Raw genomic sequence first — 11,930 nt, 5'->3', positions numbered from 1 at the left:
TCCGGATGTTTGTGTCACTAATATCTAACTTGCAACATTTATTTATTTTACGATATTCTGTTGTTCATTAAAAGAAATACAACGGTTATCTATGTTATGATATTTTGTAACACACGTTGTAACAGTGCCAATATTTGTTTTGATCCGGATGTTTGTGTCACTAATATCTAACTTGCAACAGTTATTTATTTTGCGATATTATGTTGTACGTTAAAAGAAATACAACGGTTATTTAAGTTATGATATTTTGTAACACACGTTGTAACATTGCCAAGATTTGTTTTGATCTAGATGCTTGTGTCACTAATATCTAACTTGCAACAGTTATTTATTTTACGAAATTTTGTTGTTCATAAAAGAAATACAACGGTTATCTATGTTATGATATTTTGTAACACACGTTGTAACAGTGCCAAGATTTGTTTTGATCCGGATGCTTGTGTCACTAATATCTAACTTGCAACAGTTATTTATTTTACGATATTCTGTTGTTCATTAAAAGAAAATACAACGGTTATTTATGTTATGATATTTTGAAACACATGCTGTAACAGTGCCAAGATTTGTTTTGATCCGATTTTTGTGTCACTAATATCTAACTTGCAACAGTTATTTATTTTACGATATTCTGTTGTCCGTAAAAAGAAATACAACGGTTATCTATGTTATGATATTTTGTAACACACGTTGTAACAGTGCCAAGATTTGTTTTGATCTGGATGCTCGTGTCACTAATATCTAACTTGTAACAGTTATTTATTTTACGATATTATGTTGTCTGTTAAAAGAAATACAACGGTTAATTAAGTTATGATATTTTGTAACACACGTTGTAACATTGTCAAGATTTGTTTTGATCTGGATGTTTGTGTCACTAATATCTAACTTGCAACATTTATTTATTATACGATAACTGTTGTTCGTAAAAAGAAATACAAAGGTTATCTATGTTATGATATTTTGTAACACACGTTGCAACAATGCCAAGATTTATTTTGATCCGGATGTTTGTGTCACTAATATCTAACTTGCAACCCCTGTTTATGATACTTTGTAACACACGTTGTAACAGTGCCAAGATTTGTTTTGATCCGGATGCTTGTGTCACTAATATCTAACTTGCAACAATTATTTATTTTACGATATTCTGTTGTTCGTAAAAAGAAATACAACGGTTATCTAAGTTATGATATTTTGTAACACACGTTGTAACTATGTCAAGATTTGTTTTGATCCGGGTGTTTTTGTCGCCATTATTAAGCCTGTAACGGTTATTTATATTACGATACTCTGTTGTTCGTTAAAAAAAAATAAAAAAACATAGATAAATACACACTACTATACTACTGACACGAAGAAAAGCATATAGACCGTTGGATGTTTAGGGTAAAAGTTGAACCACACGATGAAGCCCAACATCATCATCATCAGCCGCACATAAACTAGGAGCCAAATAAACACGTTTGACCTAGGCCTTATAATATATATATATATCATATTCTTCTTCTTATCATCGTCAGACATACAACATTAATCCACCCATAAATAAGTACCCTCATCTCATCTTCTCTTTTCTTCTTCCAACCATTTTCATTTCATTGATTATCAAGTCAATTCAAAGGCTTCATTCATGTTTAACATTTTGAAGGATGAAGGTTAATTTGTTGTATGTATATTATATTGTTTGAAGATGAAGAATACATACAAGTAGAAAGACAAGAAGATTAAACGCAGGTACGGAAAACCCCTAAGTTCTCTTATGATTTCAACAATTTTCGGCTGAAGATACGGCGTCGTTTACTACTACTACATCAATAATAATAGTAATAATAATCGGCTGCAGCAGATCGGAGGATACTAAGTCCATCGATTAATAATAATATTATTATTATAATTATGGTGGTGATGTTTAAATTAGGGTTTTTTGGTCTACGGAACAAGATCTGATCCGTGATGAGATATTGAGTGGTTATTGATCTTGATCTGGTGGATAATAATAATAATAATATGTGAGTGGCCGTCTTCTGTTCAAAAAAACTCGTGGCTCGAATAAAACTTGATTTGAAATGACCCGAGTTGAGTTGGCTCATTTTTCTTTTGTAACCGACCTTGGTTTAAGCTTGGATCAGGTCATGGCTTGGCTCGGCGGCTAGATCTTAGGCTCGTTTAACTTCAAAGTCGAGCCCGGGGCCGGGGCTAGCTGAGCTGCCATGTTTAATTTCGAGCTTGAGCTCGAACTTATTCTGGCTTGGATCGGGCCGGTCAATGTGACAACGGGCACTAGGAAGGGCACCGCTAGGCGCGTGTTGGGCGGTGGGGGTGGGGACTAGCGATTGGATTAATCAGAAACCAAGATTAATCGATGGGATTAATCAATGATTAATCGCCGCCTAGTTGGCTGTTCAAAAAGCTCGAATAATACTAGCTAAAAAAACTTGATTTGAAATGACCTGAGCTGAGTTGGCTCATTTATTTTGTAACCGAGCCGACCTTGGGCCAAGCTTGGTTCTGGCTTGTTGGTTAGATCTTAGGCTCGTTTAACTTAAAAGTCGAGCCCGAGCCTAGCAGAGCTGCCATGTTTAATTTCGAGCTTGAGCTCGTACCCGCCCTGGCTCGAATCGGGCCGGTCAATGTGACAAGGCGCTAGTCGGGCGGTAGGGTGGGGGACTGGCGATTAATCGTTGAATAATCAGAAACCAGGATTAATCGACATTTAATCGGGATTAATCAATGATTAATCTGTCGCCTAGTCGGGATTTTTACAACACTGCTCTCAATGATGGAGGCGGTGTTAAGATTTTGCAAAAAAAAAAAAAGATTTTTACGACCCTGTGTATATTTAGATCTATAAAGTTTCTATGAAGGAATTAGATCTAAGCTTTAGGCTAGATCTATGATGCATATAACTAATATATGTAATCGACTAATCTTGTATTCATCTGTTTGTTGCAGGTAGCTTTGTATTGGAAGGTATAATATAATTAATGACATTGAAACTGTCTCAACTATCGAATACTAGAATGGATGTTGAACTTTTGAAGTTTATCAGTGCGGATATGAAGTGGAATGTTACGAGGAAAAATAGAACCAGCATGACTAGATGCCCACGGAAGCCCGGTGCAGGCGGTTTTGAATGGATTGGCAGTGTACATGAACTAGCAGAACACAAGAAGGTATTGTGTTTTAATATTTTTTATTATATATATATATATATTAGTAGGGCTGTAAACGGACTGAACAAAACGAACTTCTTGGCGAGCGTTTGGTTTGTTTAAGTAAGGGTTTGATGTAGAGTTTGACGTAATGTTTACTCGTACATTGTAGGTAGTTGATGGTTCTTCGAAGAAAAGAAGACTTTTGCATCAATCGACATCAAGGCGTCCCAAAACTCCGTGTATCAAAGGCGAAGAGCGGATGTCGCCTGGACCTCAAACCCCTATCGTTTGTTATGAAGATTTTGGTCAACGGTGTGTGTCTAGGTCATTATCAAAGAGCCAGAAGGCAAAATCCAAATCCCGGTTGAGAAACAGTAAGACGAAGAAGACAAAAAAGGGTGTTCGAAATACGGATGACTTTTCGGGTATTGAACTTCTTGCGGATGTTGCGTGTAGTATCTCCATGTCAAAAGAACAGACGAAACCGGAAGTTAAGATAGGTAACGCATGCGGTGTTGATGTAAAGGAAGGTATTGTATCACCGGGATCAAATGGTACGGAAGTTGTGGAGAAAAAGGTTGCGTCTTCTAAAGGGTTAAGGTTACATTGGGACTTGAACACCGTGATGGATGATTGGGAGGATCCTTGTGATGATGTGCAAATCGAATCCGTGAAGCATGAAGATACTTTTATCTCAGTTGCTCCACCACTTGAAACCAGTAATGTTGTTTCTTCTGAAAAAACGTATGACAAAAAGACGGTTACTGTTAAGACATCAGATGGCGAGAGTTTTGCAAGTAAGTCTGAGGCGGCGGACTCTTTGACCCATCCAGCTAAGTGTGAAGACTTTTTTACTTCACCGACGTCAGTTTTAAAAGAACAAAGCGTTGCGAATTGTGAAACGGACACGATAGATGGTCTTAAGTCAGACCAGCAGCGTGTATCCACTGAAGTAATTCAAGGTGTATGCGACAAAAAAGTTACTACGGACGATCACGTGATTGATTTCTGTGAAGAGAAAAAAATTGAAGTTGATTATGATTCACCGTTTGAAGATGGCGAGCTGCGAGAGCCAATTGAAAAACCAGAAAAAGAGAATGTATGTGACGAGTCTGATAATATATACAAAAATGAGTTTGGTACTATTGGCGACTCTTTATTAGGAAAAGTTGACCATGGTCAAACCATGGACAATCAGCATTCATTGCTGGTGAAAGCTTTTGAAAGACCGCATACCGATGAACCGGAAAAAGATATTTGTGAAAGGAAAGAATCGCGCATTGATGAATCAACGTCTTTTGATGTATGGCGGAATGGGGAATATTTACACCGAAGCAGGTAATTTCATACTTTATATATTTAAACTCAAGTCTTTTTATTCATATGTTTTAACGTTTGAATTGCGTGCAGGTCTAGTAATATAGGAGATTACACCATGAGAGAGTATGACTTGAAAAGCCATCGGAGCCTCGACAGAAACTATTCTAGAAACTACAATTCAAGGGGTGGCGGTTACAGGACCCAAGACCGAAGGCCATCACCACCCTTAAGAAACAATGGTTACGGTAGTTATAGAGGACCACCACTCGCTAGAAGCCATAGCCGTGATAGATACAGATATCATTCACAAGAATACCATGATCCCAAACCACATTTTACTCCCATCAATCGACACAGTGCTCAACCTCGGTCCAGATCCGGGTCCCCGATCGCTTGGAATTTTCAAAAACACAAGAATTCGGATACAAACAGTTCTGGTGAGATTAAAACCGGAACTAGAGGCGGTCATGTCTCTCCGAACCGTTCCTCCAAATGTTTTGATGACCACCGTAGATTCAAGGATGGCCAGTTTAGAGACAAGAGACAAGCATCCGTCACACAACGATATGAACCAACCGGGTATTCTGAAAAATTGAAGCCGGATGATTATTATCGGTTCAATCAACGGTCTGCTAGGTTTTCACAGACGAATGGTTACAAGTACAAGGATAACAGTGATGATTTCAGGAAACATGATGGTTATTATGACAAAGTGAACCGTGTGGGTCGGTCTGTTGATGATGGTGCGAGGCGGTTTAGGTACGCTCATAATCGAGAGTAGAAAGTTATAGTTTACAGGACTTGCTATGGAGTATTGAATCCCTTAATTCTTTTTGTTTTTTTGTATCTTTTTTTTTCATATAGTCTGGAGGGTTCTTTTAGTTATGAGGGGTATTTAGGATAGTTTCATTGTATTTTTCATGTCCTGTTTTTTGTTTGGTCAAATTCCATCTGATTGAATGGTTCTTTTTGGCCATCATCATCATCATCCCCTCTGTAAAAGAATGAAAGAAGAATGTTAGTTTTAAGTTTTTGAATATTTTAGGACTGCATTCTGTCGTCAATCATGGTTTGGTTTAATTGTTTTAAGAACATGTATTCGCACGTGTAACCGGTGCTGGTACGGGTGTAATGCTGCATGGGATGTGTAATGGTTTTAGTATGCGGTACGTGCGTAACAGTAACACAGCATTGAGGGCATAACCGGTGCCGAAAACGTAAGCAGTGCTGTTACGCGCGTAACGCTGGTATGAGATGTGTAACGATTTCAGAATGCGGTTTCAGTAAAATCTTTTAAACCAACCTGTTTTGTCCTAAAACCTGTTCCTCTTGGCCCAAACCTATCTCCACTTGGACCATATTAACTCTTTTTTTGAATCTGACATGTACTGTAATATTAAAAGACCGTTTTCTAAACCAACCCGTTTTGGAAACCTGTTCCACCTTGAACCCGTTCTATCTCAAAACTCGTTTTGACTCGACTCCTCTCGACCCGAATTAAAAAGACCGTTTTCTAAACAAACCCTTTTTGACCCAAAACCTTTTCCAACTCGAACCCGTTCTATCTCCAAAATCGTTTTGAGTCGACTCCTCTTGACCTGAACCCGTCCCCACTCGGACCAAAGTAACCCTTTTTCGAATAGACATGTTCTGACTCTACCCAACTCGTGAATGTCATACAACATTCATTTATAAGCAGGAACTCTTTTAACACTTGCATCATGGGATTGATCTCTACTCAGTGAGAATCAAACCTTCAATCCCAAGTGTAATTATTATTTATTACACAATGTACTTAATTTACAACCAAAATATAAACATCTGAAACATCTTCTCTTGATCAAATATATACATTTAAAAGCCACACTGTTATCATCATCAACATCACCAGTTAAAGCTCATGGATTCCAAATGAAGATTATTAACTTCTCTTGAAGAGCATATCTTAGCAACTTCATGTCTCATTTTTCTGGGCCCACAAACCACAACTCCAACATCTGATCTTTTCTTGTTGTTCTCCATCAGTATATCTGTGATCATTAAAAAAACATCAATAAGTTAATGTTATAGATCTTACATTATACAACATTTAATGCAAAGGGATATGAAACAATATTACTCTTTAGATCAGGCCTATGTCCAAAATGGACCTCCGTAGTTTCGACAACGGACATATTAGGACAGCTTTCGATTTCTCTGGTTTCGTGAAGTTCCACATTTTGCACTTTTATCCCTTCCTTTTTACCGTTCTCTTTCTTTCGCCACAAAAACACGAAACTTGTAGCTAAGAAGACGCTAACGCATACAAAGAACATGTCCCATAGAGTTTTAAAAGTGTAATTATAAGCCGAAGGTCCTCCAACGAGCTCTTTAGGGTAGATGTGGTATCTGATGACAAGCCCCAAGAAAACAAGATACATGATGAACGCTGAGGAGATTATTAAACACAACCATAGCCAACTGTTGGGACCAAGTGGTTCTGAAATGGGCACGTCACATGGCTCGGGTTTGAACCATATGGTTTGAAGATTGTTATCCGTGTTTTCAAGGGGTTGTTGCTGCTCGGTTTCTCTAGTGATGTAAGCTTGTATCTTAAGATTTATTTGAGAAAGATTTGAAGTGGTGCTAGTGTTTGATGTTAACGGAATCAAGAGTTTGAGCATTGAAAGATCTGTCGAGTTTTTGAAGGCGCAAACGAGGAGAATATTTGTTGGGATCTTGCGGTTATCGTTGAGTTGTTGTTGGAACGTAAGCTCACGGATTATGGAAATGAATGGTGTGATGCCACTGCCTCCACTAATCAATACTAGATTCTCATAGCTACATGAGAAAATATATAAGATTATAATCATTAAGTAAAGTTTATGCATTCCAAATAATTAATAAGTTAACTAATTAACCCAAGAGTTAATTAACCTCAGAAAATGTGGTGAAGCAGGTCCATAGGGCCCTTCGACGGACACTTGAAGACTATTAATCGGTGAACCAGAAAGCTCTTTGTAAAGCTTTCGGGACCAAGTTCCCTCACACTTGATTACAATGCTTAAGATATCAGGCTCGGTATTAGCATTGGATGTCACTGTAAAAGGATGCCACTGCAAGGTGGAGATTGATGGTACATTCACAAACAATATGCTTGTTGGAGTATACTCTAATCCTGCAACATTTATATATTTTACTTATCTAGTTATAAAGTTGTACCATGGACGGACCCACTATATAAGGTGTGGGGTCAACCGACCTTGCAATTTTTTTTTTAATTTTATATGTAACATATATTACAGTTTTTTAGCTGATCCTTTAGAATTTTGAATGCCAACCATGATTACCTTCAAACCTCGTTTTTAGCTCATTATTGGCTAAAATGACAAAATATCATTATTTACGTTACCCGATTTGACACAAACCGAATATTCAGATGTCGAGTTAAGAGACATCCAAGCATAGAAAAAAACCGACCCCAATAGAAAAAAAATCCTGGATGTGCTGCTAGTTATATGTAGTCTATATCTAATGAACAAAAATACTTTTGAGATTGTTTATTTATTAAATGTGTTTCTAAAGTAAACAAGTGATTAATCATGTGGTAAAGACTTAAAAGGACATAAATGAGGTATAATCTTACCCGCAACCTTGGCGAAGTTAAGTTCAACGACATTACAAGGCAGGAGACGTGCAGCGACAAGCCTAATTTTCGTTTGTGATTGTAAGAATCTTAAGTATCTATCGATTAAAAAGAGGAAAATCCCGGGAAGAATTAAGCAGAAGTAGGCCACTCCAACGTGAATGATGTAAAAGAAGAGGTATAGAAGGTAGGTTTGGTGAACATAGAAGAAAATCTCAAACATCTTTTGCCTTACTCTACGGATGCTTGTAACCCACATAACTATTGACACCACGAATGCGATTTCTCCGGCTACGTTGGAAAGGTAAGTTTGGCTCCATTGCTTCATCTACATCATCACAAAAGGTATTAACTAGCTTGTTGATTTTCGGTTCCTTATGTTAACTTAAGAACAATTGATATTATAACATTTAAGGATTTGTCGTTAAAGCAGTTTTGTAATTTACGTTCAACATAACGCACAATTTGGGTTTGTGACAGTATCTTACTAAAATATAACGAAATAGTGAATACTATAACTTACCGATCGAACACTACACAAACAAATATAAGATGATTCTAAGTATTCAAAAAACCAGAAATCATGCTTGGTACAAAACATAATATCTACTAACTAAATATATTGACAAAATAGTTATGATCAAGAACTTTTACTATACCCTTTAAAGATCACCTATTAACAAGTTTTATTTATTCAACACACAAGCTTAGTAAAACACATTTGATCTGTAAATACAAAGACCACCTAAACTTATTTTTTTAACCTATTGACACAGATATATATTTTTAATACAAAAATACTATTGACATGTATATATATATTTTTTTTAATCCTAACTGCTTTAAGATGGGTTGAACTATCAATCACACCCTATTGAAGCAACTATAGATTGCTTTTTGAAGACTATAGTGGAAGTTTCAGTCTTTCAATTCATCTTTGTCTAAAAAGAAAAGTGATTGAAATATTCTAAGACAATTCATATAATTCCAGTATCATAAAACAATTAACATTCTTTTGTCAATTCTCCCTCCCCCCACACCCCGGCCCACTCACTCACCATCATGGCATCATTAAACATTCAATTATTAGTAATAAAACTATCACTAGCTATTATTATTATTATTATTATTATTATTATTATTATTATTATTATTAAGGCATCGTTAGTTTGGTCTAATTGGTGTAACTTTGTTTTTATGTAATTTTTTTCGTTTTTGGGTGCCTTTCAAGGCTGTGGAGGTTGCCCTTTGGTGTTTTGGTTTTGGCGGTTTTTGGTTATTTATAAAAGTTTATAGTTTGAAAAAAATTAAAATTATATAAAGAGTTAAATAAAATTATAAACTTTCTATTTAAACGTTTCATAGGTAAAGGATATTATATCTGTGTGATTAGATATCTTAATTTTGACACATCTTGATTTATGAATAAAATAGTACTCTCTCCGTCCTAATTTAAATGTCTTAGTTTGACTTTTCAAGTCTTTCTTTTGCAACTTTGACCGTATATATTTTTGTTTGTGTCATATAATACTTGATGAAAATTGTATCAATGTAAAATACATTTAAAACCCAATTCATTCATATATTTTACATCAAGTATTATATAACACAAACAAAAATATTGTCGGTCAAAGTTAAACAAGAAAAACCGAAAATGTCAAGCTAGGACATTTAAATTGGGACGGAGGGAGTATTTAAAATTAAAAAGATCAAAAGATAATTTTGTGGGAAGAACCAAGAACCTTGTGAAATGAAAGTACAAATAATATGTTAACTACAAGCATAAAATTTGATAATCTTATCTTAATTACTCTTAAAGCATAATACATAATAAAAGGTAAAATGTTTATGCTTGTCAAAAGTACCATAGAGTTTATTAAAAGTATAATAAAGATTAGTCAACTTCATTTTTTAATGTATTTCTTTTAATATAAAAGAGTTTTGACTTTAATATGTGCCCTTAGGGCTTACGGCACAAATAGATCAAATCTAGGAAACTGATAATGAATTCAAAACAACAAACGGCAAGTTTTTATCTCATATTCTCGTATATATAAGAACCTGTTTTTTATAGACGCCCCAAGTTAGAATCCCTCCTCCAGTGGTGCTGTTCATATTTCAGAACGTGCACATAAGTTAGGATTTAAACATGATCTCCATTTATACAAGGTAGTATCTAATATTTAACATTTTTTTGTTGTTATATACTAATTTTACCAAGTATATATCATTGTTTTTTAATTAACGACCAATATTATAAGTATGAGTGTAAATATAAAACCTAAATCAATGATAGGATATGCATGAAAGACTTGAAGTAGTACCAAAGACATTGTATCAGTGATACCCCAGTAGATAATGAACCCAACACTGTGTAAAGCAAAAAGAACCATGGACACATGCCCCAGCCATATGTGATACTTGATACTCGACTCCGATGTAAGTCCAACCAAACGTAATAGTGACGATCCACGAGTCACGGGAAAGAACAAAAACGCCCATGTTATGTTCCCGATGTACCCGAGCCTCAACGACACGCTACGGAACTTGGCTGTCCACCTGCATGATCATTTTATCAAAAACATATATATGCTCTAAAGTCAGATTCTGATTCCTTAAAAGTACTTTCAAGTAATCACAAAAAAAAATAAAAATCCAAAAAGGTGTTTATTATATAATATGATATAATATAAGTAACTAGCCACTAAATTTGATCCCATATTGCTTGCATATGGTCGTCCAAACAAACAAGGGTCGACCATTCAAGTGGACAATAACTGACCGTACACTCAAATGGTCGTCCCTTATTATTTAGTACGGCTGTTCTGACTTTTTCAAAGGATATGGGATTAGATTACCCCCCACCCCTTCTTATATATGATGGGTTACCATTAACGGATACTTACACTTTTTCCCCAACCCCGTGCATCATAAGGTGCGCGAAGCTAACGTGCAAGTAATGGTATAGAGACCATCCTAATAACACAACGAACATAGCTGAGAACACAACCGCCATCACGCTCACGATCCCTAGAGGATTCATCACAATCAACGGCCGTTTCCAGAAGTCCAACCATCTTGATCTTCTTGTAAGGCTTCTACACGAGCGAACACAAATATTACATACACAGACTTTTCATATAATGATATATCATATGTGTTTACCTTTTAGGAACATGTTTGGCCTGAAAATGGAGGTAAATACATCCCAAAGATGCCAGAAACATTATTGGAAATGAGAAAAGAACAAGATTAGTCCCTGAAATTTAACACGACAACGTTAACTATTAGCTCGATCAAAAAAAATATAGTTTTCGTTTTGTATAATTAAGGAAACGACCTTGTTCACGAAAATAAGTGGAGTTTAGGTGGATGGAGAGGGAGGGGGTCCATGAGTATTTGTAGGTTTTTGTTGGCAGCATAACCCACATAAAGAGCCACCCCACAAACACAAGAAGCATCACCAATCTGGTTAATGTACCTATGTGCTCCATCTTTCATAGGAACTCAGAAGATGTTTATCAAAATGTTGTGGTGTGTTTTTAAGAAGGGTTGGGCTTAAATACCCTCCAAAATGAAAGAGAAATAAGTGACAGAAACCCCTCTTTGATAGTTGACATTAACTATTCAACCAAAGTGTCATTATCAAGTTTAAAATATAGTTCTAATTACATGCAAGTGGTATAAAGAGATATGCAAAGAAAAATAGCCGACAAAAATATTAGGCATAATTACCAATTAGAGAGAGAGAAAATATTCCTCTAGGCATCACTGAGAAGCTTGCTCTGGAGCGTAAGCACACGCCTCATATAACCTTGAAATATTTTTAG

General features: G+C 36.0%; 2 protein-coding genes across 2 annotated transcripts; one reads left to right on the top strand and one right to left on the bottom strand.

The window, feature by feature from the left end:
- Positions 1-3,020: 3,020 nt before the first annotated feature.
- Positions 3,021-5,539, top strand: LOC143627011 (uncharacterized). Its single transcript, XM_077096918.1, has 5 exons — positions 3,021-3,173; positions 3,325-3,952; positions 3,989-4,134; positions 4,174-4,493; positions 4,566-5,539. Exons 1-5 carry the CDS (start codon positions 3,021-3,023, stop codon positions 5,254-5,256), a joined length of 1,938 nt encoding a protein of 645 aa, XP_076953033.1. The 3' UTR covers positions 5,257-5,539.
- A 729-nt stretch (positions 5,540-6,268) lies between these two features.
- On the bottom strand, positions 6,269-11,645 carry LOC143627069 (ferric reduction oxidase 4-like). Its single transcript, XM_077096964.1, has 8 exons — positions 11,441-11,645; positions 11,266-11,359; positions 11,007-11,198; positions 10,425-10,659; positions 8,101-8,428; positions 7,392-7,632; positions 6,595-7,295; positions 6,269-6,505 (listed from the first exon to the last, which is right to left on the bottom strand). Exons 1-8 carry the CDS (start codon positions 11,592-11,594, stop codon positions 6,360-6,362), a joined length of 2,091 nt encoding a protein of 696 aa, XP_076953079.1. The 5' UTR covers positions 11,595-11,645; the 3' UTR covers positions 6,269-6,359.
- Between the last annotated feature and the right edge of the window lie 285 nt (positions 11,646-11,930).

The sequence above is a fragment of the Bidens hawaiensis genome, unplaced genomic scaffold (genome assembly GCF_021521415.1).
Source record: "Bidens hawaiensis isolate Kalapana, Puna unplaced genomic scaffold, B.hawaiensis_p1.1 tig00004595_1, whole genome shotgun sequence".
In the NCBI taxonomy this organism is placed as follows: Eukaryota; Viridiplantae; Streptophyta; class Magnoliopsida; order Asterales; family Asteraceae; genus Bidens; species Bidens hawaiensis.
The sequence above is the reverse complement of the archived record's forward strand: the minus strand, read 5'-3'. Positions and strand labels throughout refer to the sequence as shown.